The sequence below is a fragment of the Micromys minutus genome (assembly GCF_963924665.1).
Source record: "Micromys minutus genome assembly, chromosome: 9".
NCBI classification, from domain to species: Eukaryota; Metazoa; Chordata; class Mammalia; order Rodentia; family Muridae; genus Micromys; species Micromys minutus.
The window spans coordinates 33,224,905-33,245,313 of NC_137978.1; the positions used below are offsets into that span (position 1 = coordinate 33,224,905).

General features: G+C 40.0%; 1 protein-coding gene across 1 annotated transcript in view; it reads left to right on the forward strand.

The window, feature by feature from the left end:
- Nucleotides 1-253: 253 nt before the first annotated feature.
- The window catches only part of IPP (intracisternal A particle-promoted polypeptide), a 27,850-nt gene continuing 7,694 nt past the window's right edge, over nucleotides 254-20,409 (forward strand). Inside the window, exons 1-6 of the mRNA XM_080921527.1 lie at nucleotides 254-327; nucleotides 3,733-4,074; nucleotides 5,120-5,551; nucleotides 12,224-12,379; nucleotides 14,784-14,951; nucleotides 20,233-20,370. Of these exons, the coding sequence (XP_080777653.1) occupies nucleotides 3,783-4,074; nucleotides 5,120-5,551; nucleotides 12,224-12,379; nucleotides 14,784-14,951; nucleotides 20,233-20,370 (1,186 nt within the window). The 5' untranslated portion in view covers nucleotides 254-327; nucleotides 3,733-3,782. The remainder of the gene's footprint in view (nucleotides 328-3,732; nucleotides 4,075-5,119; nucleotides 5,552-12,223; nucleotides 12,380-14,783; nucleotides 14,952-20,232; nucleotides 20,371-20,409) is intronic.

Genomic DNA, 20,409 nt, shown 5'->3' on the forward strand with positions numbered 1-20,409 from the left:
GATTTAAAATCAAAAACATAAAGTTTGAAGGTTGGAGAGATGATGTGGCAAAGAGAGCACACTTCTATCTTTTAAAGTCATTTTTGAGAAAGCCCCAGCTATCCTAAAACTCACTAGCTCAAGGAAGGAGCGAGGCATACAAAGTCATCATCTCTGTGGGTGGGGAGGCGGGCCCAGAAGCGGAGCATGCGCAGTAGAAGGTCCCCTTCAGCGCGGAAGCTGCGCCCTTAGCAGTCGCAGTCACCTATCTCCACAGGCTGTCCCCGCCCCCTCCGCTGCCTGCGCGCGCAGAGCGTCGGAGGGCGCCGGCGGGAAGGGACGCGGCGGGTAAGCGAGGCCTGCGTACGGTCTGTGTTTCTCACAGGGCTGGGAACTTCCTCGTGTCCGGTTCTCTGGACCGGGAAGAGAAAGTGACTGGAGCTTTGGAACGCAACGTTCTTCCGTTTTCCTCCTGTCACCTCCGGAGGCGCTCTGATCGTCCCAGTGTTTTCGCCGTCCCGGAGCCTCCTCCAGTGTACGGCGCCGCGGCCTCTGCTCTGCCAGCACCCACTGGGGAAACCCAAGGGCGGACCCTGTCCCCTTCTTCTGCCGGCTCTAGCCTGAGTTCCCTTCCCCTCCTGCACTGTCCGCACAGAGTTGACTGTCTTCCTCTAGTGTCGATCAGGCTAGGCAGAATTTTAGTTACAGCCTCCAACTCAACCACAAAGAGTTTCCGTTGTTTTGATGCTCAGCTGGATGGAGTCCTGACCCTCTTACCGAATCCACTTTCAGATGCTCTTGAGAGGGAAATTGAGGCCACAAAAGCATAGGTCCTCTTTGGTCCCTCTGATTGTCTCCATCCTTAGCCAATAAACTGTATTGAGGCATAGTTCTTAGATCCCTATGCACCAGTCCTAGAACTTCGATTTTCATGTTCGTATGAACAGTCATTTCCCAAGCTACCTCTTAGGATGAGGTACTAAACTGGCAGTGAAATACTACCAACATTTACGGGGAAGGATGACAACAAACATTCTGACTCTATTGTCAAAGTGAATATAAAGTGAACTGTGTCTTGTAACAGGAGGCATTTGACTTAGTGGCTGTGCTTTAACACTAAAATAAATAATAATTTAAATTGAGTAAGAGATAAATGGAGGTAGCCTCGAATAATACCACGGGAGTTGGGGAAGGGTGAGTGGGTGGGTAGGGTGACAGAATCTTCTGCCAGGGAAAGTACAAAGCAGCAAGTCTGAAGGTCGAATTTCCACGCAGAGGGAAATAGATTATATTTATGTGCCACTTGCTTGTAAGATGTTGGCATTGTGTCCATGCTGAATTAAATTCTAGTGGCTTCCTTTAAACCTCTCAAAAATTAGTTTCTAGTTGGTCATGATTATCAGTTTTTATTTTTTGTCATTGTTATTATTATTTGGACAAGATCTTATAGTCTTGACAAGATCTATGTAGTCTTGGCTGGTGTGGAACTTAAGAGATCTGCCTGCCTCTGCATTACCACACCCATCCACAGACTGTTTCTACTGATAATTTTGACCAAATGATGTATACTGAATTTTTTTTCTTTAACATCAGCTTACAACAGTTCTGTCATTTTTATTACAGGTTTTCTTTGATGCCTAAATTACAAGGCCATAATCATCTTGCATTTTCTTTGCTTTATCTGTCTGTCTTATAAGAACTTGTGGTTTCTTTATTCAGTAACTTGAATTCTTTGATTCTCATAGCAATTTGTCGTGTTTCGTATCTTCAACTTTTGTTTGAGAAGTAAGGAAGAATGAAAGGATTGGGTTTTTGTTATCTCCTACTTCCTGCCTACTTGAAGAACCCAGTCGTTCTAAAATGACTATTGACATGCTTGTTTTTGTTAAACCTATAAAGATCCAGGTCCAAGTTTCTGTACTTGGGTACCATTCTCTACAACCTGGTGTGGTAATTTGTATGTAATAGAATATGGCAGGAACAACCCTAGGCTTAGCCGAAATAAACCTGAGACAGTTGGTGTACTAATGCTGGAAACTCTGGTAGTTTGCTTCTCTGGGACTGTAGAGATTATCTTTTCTTCTCAGAAAAGTTACAACTGAGGATAAGGCATGGTTGCACAGGACTTTAATCCCAACACTCAGAAGGCAGAGGCAGATCTTCTTGAGGGTAACTTGGTCTACATGGTGAATTCTAGTCTGGTCAAGGCTGCATAGTGATACTATGTCTTACAAGAACAAAACTAAATAAATCAGCCAAAAACTACAATTGGCATAAATTTGTGAAGAAGCTAACAATTGAGGCGGATATGGTGGCACATGCCTGCAATCCCGGCAGTAAGTGTCAGAAAACAGAAGGATCGTTACACGTTTGAGACCCTTATCTCATAAAGCAAAACCCAAGCCTTTTATTGTTTCTTATTTCACAAAAATTCGAAGTGCTGGTATATGTTAGAGACTGATTCTATAGCAAACTAGTTCCTTCCATAAAGGAACTATTTTTCAATAACTGTGTGTGCATGAGCTTGGGTAGATGTTGTTGAAGGTGATATAGACTGTAACATTGGTAAGGTTAGGGTGTCCAACAAGTCTAGGGGAGAAACAGAAAAACGTGTAGAATAGAGACTGAGGTTAAAACAAAGATCCACAAAGACTTTATGTTAAAGGAAACATACAGACAGACAGATTTTAACCAGACATTTGGGCTGTCACAGTTGATTTTTAGAAGTTATATCCTGCCTAAGATGTCAACTTCTTTTTTTTAAATAAGGACAACATTTAATTGGGGCTGGTATACAGGTTCAGAGGTTCAGTCCATTATCATCAAGGTGGGAGCATGGCAGCATCCTGGCAGGCATGGTGCAGGAGGTGAGAGCTCTACAATTTCATCTGAAGGCTGCTAGTGGAAGACTGGCTTCTAGGCAGCTAGGAGTAGGGTCTTAAAGCCCATGCCCACAGTGACACACCTACTCCAACAAAGCCACACCTCCTAATAGTGCCACTCCCTGGGCCAAACGTATAATCCATCATATTCCACTCCCTGGCCCCATAGACTTGTCCAAACAAATAAGTCTGTGGGGCCATAATTAAATATAGCATAATAATGGATACATTTAGTCCAACTTTTAAAGTCCCCACAGTCTGTAGCAGTCTCAGCAATGTTCAAAGTTCAAAGTCTCTTCTGAGATTCATTTGATCACTTAACTGTAATCCCCAAAGCAAGACAGGAAACCAGCTGGGCAATCTCTAAACTCTGTATTTCCGTGGCTGATGTCAATGAAGTCTTTGGATCTCCAACTCCTTTTTCATGGGTTCAGAGGTTCAGTCCATTATCATCAAGGTGGGAACATGGCAGCATCCAAGCAGGCATGGCACAGGAGGGCTGAGAGTTCTTCATCTGAAGGCTGCTACTGAGATGTCAACTTCTTAGTTGTAGTGATAGATCTTCTTTCTGCTTTTGCACCTTGTTTCCTTTACCCAAGGAGGGGTTTCTGGCCATTCTTCATACCTTACTGCTGTTTATCTTTCAGTGCTCAATTCAGTGATTATTTCTTCTGTGGAGCATCCTTTGGTTTATTATTGACTACTTATCCCACTATACAAAAGCATATTAGAAGTCCTACCATGAGTTGGGCCCTTCTTTGTTTGGCGTGGGTTCTATGATCCTAGATAAATTATAGAGAACATTTCATCTATATGTGAATAGAGACTAGCAAAGAGAGAACTTGTCTGATCTTTGTGCTTTGTTTCTCAGGGTGGAAGTAGATAATGGGCAACTGTGTCTTTCGTTAACCTGTGATCATCATGTCTAAGGAGGAGTGTGCCAAGGCTGCCGACAGTTCATTTTCCTCTGATAAACATGCCCAGCTCATCTTGGCCCAGATGAACAAAATGAGAAGTGGGCAGCATTTCTGTGATGTACAGCTCCAGGTGGGAAAGGAAACCTTTCAAGTTCATCGGCTGGTCCTGGCTGCCAGCAGTCCATACTTTGCAGCTTTGTTCACTGGAGGAATGAAAGAGTCCTCAAAAGACGTTGTACAGATTCTGGGAGTTGAAGCTGGAATCTTTCAGTTACTTCTAGACTTCATTTATACAGGTATATCCAGCCATTGGTTTTCTGTTGCTGTGATAAAATATCCTGGCCAAAGAAATTGTATAAGCATATTTGTCTCTAAAGGTGTACTTATGTCTCTCTTATGTGAAGGAGTGCTTTAATCCTAGCACCCTGGAATAAGAGACAAGAAGACTGAAAGTTGGAAGTCAGCTTGCTCTGTAAGACTTAGTTTCAAGAAACAAGCAAAGTGTTGGCTTTAAGATCAGACTAATCGTCAACTTGTTCGGTCGTACAATTCTTTTCAAAACATTTTTTAAAGAATTATTTTTATGTCCTGTGTATGAATTGTTATCTTCATGTATGTATGTGCATTATATGTGTACAGTGCCTGCAGTGACCAAAAAGGGCTTTGGCTTCTCATGGGAACTGGAGTTATCAGTCACTGTGAGTCCTTCATAGGGAAGTAAACCTGTCTTTGTACGAGCATCAAGTGCTCTTAACTGCTTAACCATCTCTCTAGCCTGTCCGTCATGTAATTTATAATAAGAGTTATTTAAATTTCCTAATTCTGGGTGAGGTGGTAGTGGTATTTGCTTTTAGTCCCAGCACTTGGGAGGCAGAGGCAGGTGGATCTCTGAGTTCGAGATCAACCTGGGCTACAGAGTGATTTCCTTCATACAATAATAAGAAATTTGATATCTATTAGGTAGGAATGTAGTCAATGTTAAATGAGTATTAAGCAACGAAAACAGTGTTTAGCTTATTATAGTTATTCCATAAATGTTGTTGTGTTGTGTTTTGTTTTGTTTGAGATAAGGTTTCATTATGCAGCACTGCTGTCCTAGAACTCACTCAGTAGGTTAGGCTGGCCTTGAGCTCACTGAGATCTTTCTGTCTCTGCTTCCTGGGTGCTGGGATTGAAGACATGTAATATCATTGTCATTTAAGTTTTGTCTTTTTTCCCCCGTATATCCTGTTTACTTATTTTCTACTCTGAAAAAAAAAAAACTGTTATTAAAGTCAAGTAAAACATTAAGCCAAATGTTTGTTTGGTTTTATCAGCTATTTTATCTTTCTGTTTCCCTAGGATTAGTGAACATAGCTGTGAATAATGTCCAGGAGTTGATTGTCGCAGCTGACATGCTACAGTTGACTGAAGTTGTTAATCTTTGCTGTGATTTTCTGAAAGGCCAAATTGACCCACAGAACTGTATTGGACTCTTTCAGTTCTCTGAGCAAATTGCCTGCCATGATCTTTTGGAATTTACAGAAAATTATATTCATGTCCATTTCTTGGAGGTTCATAGTGGGGAAGAGTTCCTGGCCCTTACAAAAGATCAGCTGATCAAAATCCTACGAAGTGAAGAGCTTAGCATTGAAGATGAATACCAAGTCTTCTTAGCTGCCATGCAGTGGATTCTGAAAGATCTGGGAAAGAGAAGAAAGCATGTGGTGGAAGTGTTAGATCCAGTTCGATTCCCTTTGTTACCATCTCAGAGGCTTTTAAAGTACATAGAAGGTAACTCTTACACTGTATATCAAATTAGTTGATCTCTTCCAAGATCTCTTTCTTTGTGTGTACGCTTGTGTGCAGATATTTGTGAAGAAGCTGTGTGTGTGTGTGTGTGTATGTGTGTGCATATGTGTGCTCGAGAACTTAAAGGCTAGAGGTAGACTTGAAGTGTCTTCCTCTGTTGTTCCTTACCTTGTGTTTTGAGATAGGCTCTCTCATGGAACCTAGAGCTTGCTGATTTATCTAGACTAGCTAGCTAACAAGCCCCAGGGATCTTACTGTCTCTACCTCCCCGTTCTAGGATTCAGGCTCATGCCACCATGCTGGGAATTTTCACATGGGGGATAGGGATCAAACTTAAGTTTATATACTTTGGTCAGAAGTCACAGAATAGCTGATGTGGTATTATGGCTTCTGTGTAAACTTTGAATTATCCTCAGGTTCTAAGTGTTTTCATTTTTCTTTTTTAATTGTTGGGGATTTCTTGTTTTAAGGTGTAGTCTAGGCTGGCTCAGATTCACAATCTTCCTTGTGTGTACTACCACAACCAGCAGAAAGATACACACACACACACACACACACACAGACAGACAGACACAGAGAGAGAGAGACAGACAGACAGACAGACAGACACACACACACACAGACACACAGAGAGAGAGACAGAGAGAGAGAGACAGACAGACAGACAGACACACACACACACACACACACACACACACACACACACACACACACGATTAAAAAATAAAATAAATCTTGGTTTGGTTTTTCAAGACAGGGTTTCTCTGTGTAGCCCTGGCTGTTCTGAAGCTCACTATGGAGATGAGGCTGGCGTCAGACTCTGAGATCTACCTCTCCCTGCCTCCAAAGTGTGGGAATTAAAGGTGTGTACCACCACTGCCAAGCCACCTTACATTATTTTCTTTAGCTTGAAGGACAAAAGGTGACTATCATTAAAAATAAAACTATAGTTTCAATTTTAAACAGGGTCAACTTTCTGCTAAGAAAAATTAGGCACTGAGGGTCTTTACTTTTCTTTCCATCTCCTATTTTTCAAAGCCCTCAAGGTTTATAGCCATTCTATTTATGTTTGCAGTCATGCGTCCTTTGGCTCTGCCTTTATCTCTCTATTCAGATGATTTTGATGCTAACAGATGGTTTTTAGCTGTAGTTTATGTGTTCAGGACAGGATCTCATGTAGCTGGAGTTGGTCATTAATTCAATATGTAGCCAAGGGTGACCTCACACTTCTGTTGTTGCTGACTCTCTCACAAGAGCTGGATTACAGCCATGTGATCACATACCCACCTTCAGGTTTTTGTTTTTTAATTACCAAATTTTCTTTTTTTATTCATGGTTTGAGTTGGCCAGATTAAATTATTATTTTTATTATTTAAAAATTTTGTGTGCATATTTTGCCTGCATGTATGTCTATGTATTATGTCTATGCTTAGTGTCCAAGGAAGCAAAAAGAGGTCAGATCCTCTGGAACAAGAATTATAGAAGTTTATGAATCCCCATGTGGGTTCTAGAAATTGAACTTCCTTCTCTTCAAAAAGCAAGCTTGCTTAACTGTTGAGTCATCTCTCCAGCCCCACGGGTTTGCTGGTTTTTTTTTTGGTTTTTGTTTTTTTTTTTGGTTTTTATGTTTTTATTTTTGTTTTGGGGGGGGGCTGGATGTTACCAAGTTTGTTCTTTCTTTCCATCTTTTGTTTTACTTTATTTGGTTTGCCTTAGTTTTTTGAGACAGTGTTTGTTTATGTAACTTTGGCTGTTTCTGGAATTATCTATGTAGACCAGGCTGGCCTCTTAACTGACAGAGATCCACCTGCCTCAGTCTCCTGAGAGCTGGGATTAAAGACTTGCATCACCACAGCTGTCTTTTTTATAGATAAAAACATGGTTGTTGTAGTTCCTGAATCCTTTTGTATTTTCTGAGTGTTGCTTTTTAAAATTAAATTTAGGTTTGCATAATATTCATTATGATGGTATTCCTGTTTTTTTTTTTTTTTAATTTGGTAAGGCATACTTTTTTAATGTTATTTTGTGGGATTGGCTGTAGGATTTTGAGAATGCATGTGGTGGCCTATAACAAGACTTTCATGGACCCATCAGCTATATAAATAATGACACAGAGACTCATACTTTTTAAAAGCTTAAGCCTTTAGCTTGGGCTGTCTCCTAGCTAGCCCATCTTTTTAACCCGACTAATTCTGGCCTGCATCCTGCCCAGTTGCCAGGCCTACCTCTCTGTTAGCTCTAATTGTCTGTCCACCTCCAAGAAGGTGACTGTTTACAAAATAGGTAATGGGCCATAGCTCTCTGCTGTATAGAAGTAACAACTGAATGTACAGAGACACACCATCACACAGTTTACTCCAACAGAGGCCAGAGGACAATTTATAAAACTAGTGTAGATCTTTCTTTCCACCTTGTAGGTCCTGAGGATTGAACTTGGGTCTTCAGGTTTGATGGTGAAATGCTTTGACCCACTGAGCCATCACAGCAACAGTTTGTGTTTGTTTTCAATGATTTCTTTCTTTTTTAATTGAATGCCTTAGGAGTTCTTTAATTATTCTTGATTTTTATTGTTTTGAACTTTGCTGCTATTTTTTAAAAATTGGATTCTATATTTTCTTTCTTTTTGAAAGTTCTTCTGAGTGTGAGGGTGCATGTCTGTAAGGTGGCAAAAACAGGCAGATCACTGCAAATTGTGACTGCTGGGCCAACCTAGACTAAAGAGTGAGGCCCTGTCAGACAGAGACATTTTTTAAAAGATGATCAGCCTCCTCCTCTTCTTCTGTCCCTTCCAACCCCCAGAAGAGGGCATCGGATCTCATTACAGATGTTTGTGAGCCACCATGTGGCTGCTGGGAATTGAACTCAGGACAGAAGAGCAGTCAGTGCTCTTAACCGCTGAGCCATCTCTCCAGCTCGAGAGACCTCTTAAAAAGGGCTGTGTGCCCTTGGAAACTAAGAAACTGTGCCAGATGCCCTGGGACTGGGAACTGGAGTAATAGACTGTTATAAGCTGCTGTGTGGGTGCCAGGAGTCAAACTAGGTTCCTTTAGAAGAGCAGCCAGTGTTCTTAACCACTGAGCCAGCTCTCCATTCTACCTTAGGTTTGAGAAAGGTCTCTTAGCCCACGTTGGCCTAATCTCATTGAAGGATGACCTGGAACTTCTGATCCTCCTGCTTTCAACTCCCAAGTGCTAGGACTGCAGGTGGGCACCATCAGGACCAGTTTAGAAATGAAATATTCTAATGGCATGAGGAAAATTTCCTAAAGTCTCTTGGGTGTGATTGAGTAGGTTGCCCCTGCACAGGGATACTTAAATGAGGTAGGGTCTTGAGGTGAAAGTTAACCAGTGTCCTGAGGACATCTTGTTTTCCCTGAAAGAGCAGTGTTTTCTGATTTGATGTAGAAGTAGTAAGCCTTATGTCCTAGCCTTATCAGTATACCCCTGGTCTTATCTCTGCATCCTACAAACAATATGGAGGAGGACAAAAGGCCAGTTAGTAAAATTTTGGGAACCATCAGTGGATATTTTGGAGGAAGAATGAACAATTGAAAAGCATAACAGAGGCAGTTGAGAAAAAAAATAATACAGTATCTTTGTTGGGTTAGAGCTCAGTGGAAGCTTGCCCAGCATAAAGTAAGGACATCAGCCCTAGAGCTTTATTCCAACACCCTCATGGTTCAGGCTAGACAGATAAAGTGAGAACACAAATCGTATTCACAATTTCTACTGAAGAATACAAAGTAATTGTACTAAGATAAAAAGAGGGAGAGGGAGAATCAGCTCTTTGTCAGAGCAATGTTTGAACTAGTGGGGCCACGTAAACCAGATGGGAGTGAGGGGGTGGGTGGGGGAAGCATCAACTGAAGTAGATCCCAGGGAAATAAGAGAAAGAAATGGAAGGCAGCCTGGGTGGAGGGGCAGAGGGCAGGTAGGCTGTAAGGGGAATTAGCCGTAAACAGAAACACATTGCTCTTGAAACTCCGACAATAGAGTTACTAAAAAAATATGAATTTAGCAGGGCGGTGGTGGCTCACTCCTTTCATCCCAGCAGTCAGGAGACAGAGGCATGTAGATCTCTGTGAGTTCTAAGAAACCTATACAAAGCAACCCTGTCTCAAAAAGCTAAAAAAAAGGGAAAGAAAAAGAAAAATATATATATATATATTCTAAAACAGGAGCATTAGGATAGGAGGAGATGCATTGCTAAGGAAATAAAATTGGAATTGAAACACCAATATTGTAGAAAAGCATATACATGGTATACAGACATGCAAGCAGGCAAAATTTTAAATAATAAAATTTTAAAGATTTTTTTCTTGCTTTGTCTTATTATTTTAAAGGTTTCTAACATAAATTTATTTTCTTTTTATTAGATTTTATGTATAAAACTTGACTTTTAACTTTTTTCCCTATACTGGTTTGTTTGTTTGCTTGTTTAGTGTTGAGGATTGAGCTCAGGTACTCACACATGCTGAGGCAGGTGCCTTCCCTGAGCCTGGCCCTGACAATAGTGAACTTGGTTCATTTGGCCATCTTTGTTTGGAAAGCATTATACATGTATTTGCAAGTTTACTATTTAAAAAAAAACTTTTAAATACATTTCTATGTATGTGTGTGTGTGTGTGTGTGTGTGTGTGTGTGTCCTCAGCATCAGAGGAGGACAGCAGACAGTTTGAAGGGTTAGTTTTCTTCTTCTATTATATTGGTCCCAGGAATCAAACTAAGGTCATCAGGCTTGGGAGCAAATGCCTTTACTGTTGAGCTGCCAGGAGCCAGCCCCGATGTAGGGAGTTCTTTCTTTTCGGTTCTGTTCTTGAGGCAGCGGAGGGGGAAGAGCATTGGCAGAGGCTAAGACTCAGTCTTACGAGATTTGGGGGTAAGACTTTGCCTTGGGAGATATTTAGGGTTGCTGTATAATAAAAGTTTACTATCTAAGTCTAAGTCACTATGCTACTGTAGCTGATCTGCCTTCTGTGATCTTCTGAGGCCAGAAACTGCAGTCTCTGGCACTGCTTCCTAAAACAGCAAGGGATTAAGTAAATAGACTTTGTAGTATCTCAGCTGAAACTGCTGGGCTCTAACTTTTAGCCTGCTAGTCGGAAGTCGCAGGAAGAAAAGGGGACACTTAGAAAAGTAATTATAATGTTTATTACTAAGTAGCTAAAAAAGTGCCCTATGAAAGCTATCTGAAGGGAAAGGGGAAAGATCCTAAGTGGGAAAAGGGAAAGAAGGTTCCTAAAAGAAAAAGGGATCCTGAGTAGGAATGGAATCCCAGAATTTTTTTCTCTCTGTTCTCAGTATTTATACATCTTTCAGGATATGTGATCACATGTTGCAAAGTTCATCACAAGTTCACACCAAAAGTCAAATCATAAATTGAAATAGAAGATTACAACAGAGACTGTTTACATGCATATCCATTAGGAGTAGTTATCTGGCTAAACATCCATCACCTGTCTCAGCTCCACAGGTCCACTGACGGTTAAAAACTATAACTAAGTTCTTAGTGAAGTTTTATATAGACAAACCCAGTCAATATTTTATCCTCTGTCCTAGCACCTATAATAAACCATTAATTCCCTTCTTATGGTCTTTGGTTAATTGTTTTACAACCTTTTGGAATGTGCTCTGAGTAGGAGAAAGTCTGGTTACTATCTAATAGTAATTAACTCACTTGGGAGACTGACAAAGTTTTCATTGCAGTTTTGGCTTTCAGAAATGACCTAATGGCAGTCACACTATAAAAGAGCTTAATAATCAGTTATAAGTTTAGGAATTCTTATAGGATCATCATTAAGACTTAAGTCATTTATATGTCTTTATAGCATCACTACAAGACAGTACAATCTTCATAGATCTGCAGAGATCTACTCTAAAGGGGTGTACTAGAACTTAATGATTGTTATATATGTTTTATAGTAACAGGAAAAGCATACTAATAGCAGGGATCTTTCTCAAAATGAATCCCTTACAGCCTTGCTGAATAAGGGGGAACCAGTCACAGACCATATAATAATCTGAGGTTGGCCATCTCAGGATGATCACCTGCTAGTTATTAGCTTGTTCCATTATGGCTCCTGACATTGAGCCATCTCACTGTCTCATTTAAAAACATTTAAAATCTATTTGGATAGATTTAAGGAAAGTATTTCTTAGTAGCAATTATAAAAGTAATATTTTCTATTGTAAGAAACGCACCATTGTTTGATTCGGGTTTTATCTTTGAGGGATTTATTTCATGTAAAATAATGTGTATGTCTGTGTATTGGTAAGTACATGTGAGCATGGTGCTTCCAGGGTGTGGATGCTTGTGAATGCTCATGGATGTGGATTCCTTTGAGCTGAAATTATAGGTGTGGTTGTAGGGAACCAAACATGGGTCCTCTGTGACAGTGGCACATTCCTTTAACTCTCTCCAACACCAATGATAAGGGAGTTTTCCTTATTGTTTTTTATTTTGTTTGGTTTTCTTTTTTTGAGGCAAGGTCTCACTATTTAGCCCAGGATGGCCTTGACCTCACAGAGATCCTCTTGTCTCTGCCTCCTGAATGCTGGGATTGCAGGCATGTTCTACCGGGACTGACCAGGAAAATTTTCTTTTCGGTAAGATTTGAAAGTCATTTAAAACATTGTCTTTTTAAATACTGTTTAGGAGTATCTGATTTTAATCTTCGAGTTGCACTGCAAACACTTTTGAAAGAATACTGTGAGGTCTGCAAGTCTCCCAAAGAGAACAAATTTTGTAGTTTTCTGCAGACATCTAAAGTTCGACCTCGGAAGAAAGCAAGAAAATATCTGTATGCAGTAGGTAAGAAACTTTGAGTAATAATAAAAATCATTTTCAGGATAAAAGCTTTATTAGTTTGTTGTTGTTGCTGTGCAGGTATTAATAATATGCAAGGCCATCAGAAACATACTCAATTTTATGTTCAGGCTTAAGATTAGTGAATTAAATTTGCATAATAGGTTGAACACATTTAAAACTTAATAGCTTCTATTCAACATTTTATTATATGTTCTGAATCTTTGGTCTCTGATTACCTAGTTACCATCAAATGACTGTCTGCAGATTTATTAATTATTGTATGTATGCACATACATGGACCATGGTGTATATGTGGTTATGAGAGGACAACTTATAGGAATTGTTTTTCTTTTCTTTTCAAACAATGAGTTTATTGGGTTATCTTTTTTTTAAAGATTTATTTATTTATTATATATAAGTACACTATAGCTGTTTTCAAACACACCAGAAGATGGCATCAGATCTCATTACAGATGGTTGTGAGCCACCATGTAGTTGCTGGGATTTGAATTCAGGACCTCTGGAAGAGCAGTCAGTGCTCTTAACCACTGAGCCATCTCTCCAGCCCATGTGGCACTATCTTTAAAAAGCCTAAATTAATTAAAAGGCTTAAGTTTAAGTGAAAAACAAGGGAAATATATTTAAAAATATGAACTCTTCATAATGTCTTAGGTGGTCATTAAGGATGATAAAATAAGTGGTTTCCCAAGGGTTTTGGCAGCATGATCCATAAGAATACCGGAGGAGTCTTTCTGCCATCTTGGATTCTGTAGTCTTGCTAGGAACAGAAGTTATTAAAAGCAAATATGTCTGGAAGGCTGTGGTGCAAGGCTGTTTTTGCTGGCTGTAAGTTCTCCAGCACCAAAGAACACACAGCTCATCTTAAAACCGAAGATGTTTATGCCTGAGATGAAAATTCTACTCAGGCAAGAGATGTTCTTATGTGTGTAAGGCAAAAAAGGACACAGTGACTCCTGGAGACAAACCAAACAAGCCAGAGTGACCCGGGGAAAGCAACACAGGCCCTCAGAACCAGTGGCAGGTTCATGTCAAGTTCCAAAGCAACCTTCCTGCAAAGGCCGTCAGGCACAGGAGCCATGCGATCTTATCCCCTCCCTATTTAAACTAAAGTGAAGAGGACTCATAGACTGGGCATGGTGTCTCAGCACTAGGAAGACAGAGTGAGATAAAGTTTTATCTGTTAGTTTTTTCTGTGTGAGTTTGAAGCTATGTACATAACCAGGGCTATGTAGAGAGACTCTGTCAAAAAAAAAAAAAAAAAAAAAGTGGATTTGTACAAAAAAAGAAAAAAAATCAGAGAAATATGCCAAAATTTTTTATTTTAATTTTAAACCATTAAAATTGATAAAATGTATCTAGCATGTAAAGTTATCCAGAAATCCAGATTTGCTATGGTTTCTATATAATTATTTATGTATAATATAGCTCATAATTACATATGATGAATTTTATGTATTTTTATATATATTATAATATGCAAACATTCTTTTGGAGTGTATACTATATATATATATTTTGCCAAATGGACAGGTAGGGAAAACATGAATTTCAGTGAATTATTTTTACTTTGTTTTAGTTTTGTTTTTTTTTTTCAAGGTAGGGTTTCTCTGTGTAGCCCTGGTTGTCCTGGGCTATGTAGACCAGGCTAGCCTCAAACTCAGAGATCAACCTGCCTCTGCTTCCCAAGTCCTGAGATTTAAGATTTTGCACCACCACTACTGACTTTTGCTTTGCTTTTTTAAGTTTGTTTTCTGTGTATGGTCTATGTGTGTACGTGCACATGCTGTGGTGTGTGTGCAGGTCAGAGAACAACTTTAATGGAGTTAGTTATTTCCTTCCACCTTAATATGGGTTTTCAGACTTAAGTGACAAATGCCTTTACCCACTGGCCATCTCACCAGCCCTCAACCCACTTTTTTTACATATACTTTTTTTTCATTTTTAATTATGTGCATATATGTGTATTTCTGAGTGGAAACATGTATGTGTGAGTACAACCGCCTGCAGACTCCAGAAGAGGGCATCAGATCCCAGCCTTTTCAGTAGTAGTATGTACACTTAAATGTGGCCATCCCAACATCCCCTCAACACACTGTTTTTAACTGAGACATACAAAAGTCCTAATGGAATTTTATAATTAGTTAAAGGACATGGCCTAGACGTATATTTTATATAGCCTTCTATTATAAATGAGATCATGTACTTAAACATTGAGGTTAACATCTCATTGCATATAAGCCATAATTTTCCAGGACTTGGCATAATTGAGAGTTTTTATAGAGGTGACAGTCTCTAAGCTATATAAATGTTTAGATAAAGAGGCCTAACTTTCCATATTTAGTAGAAAGTGGATTGCTGTGTGTTTTTTTTTTCTTCCTGCATTTAGGTGGATATACACGGTTGCAGGGGGGCCGTTGGAGTGATAGCAGAGCCCTCAGCTGTGTAGAACGTTTTGATACCTTTAGCCAGTACTGGACCACTGTATCTTCACTTCATCAGGCTCGGTGTGGCCTTGGAGTTGCAGTTTTAGGAGGGATGGTCTATGCTATTGGAGGTAATAATAAAACTGTCTCATTTCTCTCATCAGTCTACTTGGCTACATACATTGTATATGTCTCTCCTTGCAACTATGTAATGTGCTTTGACCATCTTCACTCTTTGTTTCCTCCCCTCTTCCTTAGGTGTTTTTAATAAAAATATTTATTTATAAAATAAAATAACCATCTTTTTGAACTTAAACTATATACCAATATGTACTTCATAATTAACATGTCTACACCAAGATCTGTATTATCCTCCTATGATTTGCCATATCCTGGATGGTAGCAATGATTTACCTAATGGATCAGAAAAAAGCTTTTAACACCTGTTTTGTTCCTTCAGTATTGAGTGATTGATCCTAGAGCCTCATGTATGTGAGGCAAACACTACCAGTGAGCTGAAGGCCCCGTGAAACTTCAGTCATCTTCCAGGTTGTCTTTCTTTCACTCCTATATCCAGTCCCAACAGTATTTATGTAGATGTATCTACCTCAACATTATATATCTCAATCTTGATGTTCCTGTTTTAATTTCTAAAGTCTGCTCTTACATTTTGAATCTGATCATGTTATTGTCCTATTCTCAACTCCAGAATGGCTAATTGTTTACTGTTGAAGGGAAAATCTAGTTTAGGAGCTGAAGATGTAGATCCGTTGGTATGGTGCTTGTTTAACATGCAGGAAGCCCTGGGTTCACTTCTCAGCATTACATAATCACAGATAGTAGTACTTGGCTCTAATCACAAGATTCAAGAAGTGGAGACAGGAGGTCAGAAGTTCAAAGTCTTTCTCAGCAACACAAGTAGTTTGAGGCCAGCCAGGGTTACATAAGACCCATCTCAAAAAAAAAAAAAAAAAAAAAGGAGCGGCCAGAGAGATGGCTCAGCAACTAAGAGAACGAGTTGCCCTTCCAGGAGATCCAGATTCTGGTCTCTACATCCAGGATGGCTAACAACCTCCTATAATTTTAGTTCCAGAGGATATGACACCCTGTTCTGGCCTCTGCAGACACTGTATACCTGTCGTACAGTGTTCATAGAAACAAAATACACATACACGTAAAATAAAAATAAAATGTTAAAAAAAATTACAAGAAAAAAAATCTAGGGCCAGGTCTAGCGGTGAATGCCTTTTATCCTAGGACTTGGGAGGCAGAGGTAGGCAGATCTCTGTGAGTTTGAGGCCAGCCTGATCTAGAGTGAGTTCCAAGACAGTCAGGGCCACACAATTAAACCCCTGTCTCAAAAAACAGAAACAAAAACAAACCAAAGCCAAGAAAAAGAAAAATCTATTTTCATTATGTATTCATGTTCCACATGGTGTTTTTTAAGAAAATATCACTATATTTTACCCTGTACTGAACTTCACCGTCTTTTTTCCTTTTTTTCTTAGAAAAGATACCCTTAATTTTAATTGCTTCAATTTCCCCAGCTTTAAAAGAAAGATGGCATAAAAACCAATTTAAAATGGTGGCTACAGTTTTATCAAAGATTAGTAAATTTGTTCCTATAGTCAGACTCATGTTTGAGAATCTGTCTTATCCATTCTTTTTTTATTTATTTGTATGCATTTGTGCATAAGTGTGCCGTGGTGTTTCACCTGTGATGATGGGTGAGGGAAGTGAAGTCACAAACCCTGAAAACCAGACTTTGGAGACCAGCATGGAGGTGCAGATCTACTGCACTGCACAGCAGCAAGCATTTTATTTAGCAGTGGACCAGTGGGGAAATCGACAGATGCTCTGGAGTAGCCAGTCATCTATTGGAACTATAGGGAGGTATCAGGCTGCCAGCACCCAAGAGGACTTACATAGACAGCGAAGCAGCTACTGCCCTATTCTGGGCCCATTCTGAGGTTCCACTGGTTTGCTAGGATTCTCTATTTTATGTCAAGGGGTATGCTAACAGACATGGGCACTTGTATGTACTATTTGGGCAGTATGGAAACCTCCCTCACTGTCCTATGGGCCCTAACCAGGGGCCCCAGCACCCACACCATGGTGCACATGTGGATGTCAGAGAAAACTTGTAGGAGTTGGTTCTTTTCTTCCACCATCTGGGTTCTCGGATAGAATTCAGATTGCCAGGTTTGGTGTCTTTATCTGTTGATTCATCTCATAAGTCTTGAGAATTTCATGTCTGTCTTCTGTAGGATTTTCAGGACTTTTTTTCCAGAAGAAATCTTAGATGGGTTTGAGACAAACCTGATCTTACCTAGTGAGTTCCAGGACAGCTAGGGTTGCATAGAAACTGTTTCCAAGAAACAACACAAACAAATAAACAAATAGGATGGGCATGATGGAGCTTACCTTTAATTCCAGCACTCGGGAGGCAGAAGCAGAATCTTTGGAGGCCAGCCTGATCTATATAGGGAAATCTAGGATAGCCAGTACTAATTAGAAAGATCCTGTTATAGTGGGACTTTGTTGGACCCACTAGCAGTATAAATACTGACACAGAGGATTCTTAATATGTTAAATCTTAGGCCTCGGGCAGTCTCCAAGCCAGCTGTCTAGTAGAACCTAATTAATCTTGGCACCATGTCCCATTGTGTGGCTAACTCTACCTCCCTGCTTCACTCTGGTCTTTCTTTTCACTTCCATGCCCACTGGAAAATCTCCCACATCACATTTCTTCTCCCAGCATCCCTCTCTCTGGAACTTCCACCTTCACTTTCTGCCCATTGGCTATCAGCTCTATATAACAATCAGATAAAATTCTAGATTGCCACTAGGTTAATGAGGAAGGATGAATATTTACAAAACAGGAGGCCTGTGATGGGCCATAGAAGTAACAATAGCAAGATCCAACCAGCATTGAGGTCTCTGCTAGTACAGAATTAACAATCGAAAATACACACCTTCCAATGTACCTCAACACCCGGTTTCAAAACAAAACAAATGATAAACTGGATTTCAGGACCTAAGAAGGAAAGCATGTATTCAGCATAAACTACATTGTTTATATACACAGTTTAGGAACTCATTACTTTGGGACTTTTTTATTTTTATTATTTTACATTCCAGTCATTGCCCCCTTCCTGGTCTGCCCTCCCACAGTTCCTCATCCCATTCCTCCTTTCTCCTGTCTCCAGGAGGATGTATTCCCCAACCCCTGCCAGGCATCCCCACTCCCTGGGGTCTCAAGTCTTCTCCCACTGAAGCCAAACCAGGCAGTCCTTCTCTGTGTTTGTTGGGGGACTTGGACCAGCTTGTGTATGCTGCCTGGTTGGTGGCTCAGGGGTTAAAATTTGTTGAAACTGCTGTTCTTCCTATAGGGTCACTCTCCTCAGCTTCTTCCAGCCTTTCCCTAATTCAACCACAGGGGTCCTCATCTTCAGTCCATTGGTTGGGTGTGAGTTATCTGCATCTGTCTCAATCAGCTGCTTGTTAGGCCTCTGAGAGGACATCCATGATAGGCTCCTATCTGTAGGCACACCATAGCATCAGTAATAGTGTCAGGCCTTGGAGCCTCCCCTTGAGATGGATCCCAAGTTGAGCAGGTCCCACCTTTCCCTCTCTCTTCTCCATTTTTGTCCCTGTAGTTCTTTAGACAGGAACACTTCTGGGTTAGAGTTTTTGACTGTGGGATAGCAACTCCATCCTGATGCCCTTTCTATTGGAGGTGGACTCTTCCAAGTTCCCTCTCCCTACTGTTGGGCATTTCATCTAAGGTCCCTTTGAGTCCTGAGAGTCTCTTACCTCCCTGGTCTCTGGTACTTTCTAGAGAGTCATCATACTCTCCCCTACTCCCAGTTGCATTTTTTCATTCATTCTGCTGGCCCTCAGGGTTTCTCTCCTATTTCCCCCTCCCATATCTGACCATATTCTTCTTTTTTCCTCCCTGTCCTCTCTCCCATCTAGATCCTTCCCTCCCTCTGCCTCCCAAGTGGGATTGGGCCCTTTTGCTTTTTAACCTTCTTAGAGTTCTATGAATTGTATTCTAGGTATTCTGTATTTTTTTTTTTTTTTTTGGCTAATATCCACTTATTTATGAGTACATATCATGCATGTCTGAGTTTTGGGTCTGAGTTACCTCACTCAGGTTGATATTTTCTAGTTTCATCCATTTACCTACAAAACTCATGATGTCCTCTTTCTTAATAGCTGAATAGTATTTTCATTGTCTTTCATGCTTTTTTCCCCTTCTCCCTGCTTAAGGTCTTCTCCCTCTCAGAGTTACATTGACAGTTTAAGAGACTTGTTTTATTGTATGTGTATCCTTATGTGTATATATGTAAGGGAGTAAGAAAAGGGTGAATCCATTAGAATTAAAGTTATGGATGGTTGTGAGCAGTCATGTTAGTGCTGGGAACCAAACCCTGGTCTTCTGCAAAAACAGCAAGTGTTCTTACCTGCCAAGCCATCTCTCCAGCCTCCATGCTGCTGACTCTTACATTTCATGTACATTATATACCTTCATTTTTCCATATGTCCTTTAGAATTTTAAGCTTTTTTGAAGAATTTCATTTTGGGACGAAGTTTCAATATGTAGACCAGGCTGTCCTTGAACTTACAGAGATCACCTTACCTCTGCTTCCCTAGTACCAAAAATAAAGTAGTGTACCAGCATACACCTATATCTCAGTAAATAAATCCTGTCAATTGGAGCTTTGCAAATCTATGCTTAGATTGATGATGAGGAGGAGGAGGAAGAAGAGAGAGGAGAGGAGGAGGAGAGAAGAGTGTGTGTTACTGGGGATTGAACCTAAGACTTTATGGATGGATGCTGAGCATACTCCTTTTTTTCAACCAACTAATTCATTTTTTGGTGTATGTGGGTTGGTGAATGAGTGTAAGTAGTTGCTTGCATGTATATAGATTTGGGCTATTTACTGGAGTGTAGAACCGTTATTAAAAAGAGCTCTCCCCTACCCACCCCAGCCTTAATCATAGTGTATTTAAAATTCTATTTTAAGAATAGAAGTTTTCAAATTTTCTGTGTGTTGCTACATATGGATTTTAATTATATTAAAATTCAGATAGTATCAGGTCATAAACCAGAATTATTACCTGAAATGAAATGGGAATATAAAATGCAAATTGTTTCCTCAAAATTTACATGAATTGTTTAGGTGGTAGAATCACCAAGATTAAAAAGTCATGTGCCTTTGTTCTGTAAAGGGTCTCTAATAAGTGACTGTGCTTTGGATTAAAAATATTGCTTTCTAGGCAAAGGCTTTTAGTGGGTATTTTAAAATTAGACATAATGGTTGATTTCTGAAACAGAGAATGTGAGTATTGTGTTATGGTTCTATTATGTTAGCACTACTAAACCTGATGTCTTTTTTAAATCAGGAGAAAAGGATTCGATGATCTTTGACTGTACTGAGTGTTATGATCCAGTCACTAAACAATGGACAACCGTTGCTTCAATGAATCACCCCCGCTGTGGATTGGGAGTATGTGTGTGCTACGGGGCAGTCTATGCGTTGGGTAATTATGCTCTTTGATTTAAGAAGAACTGAGATTAAA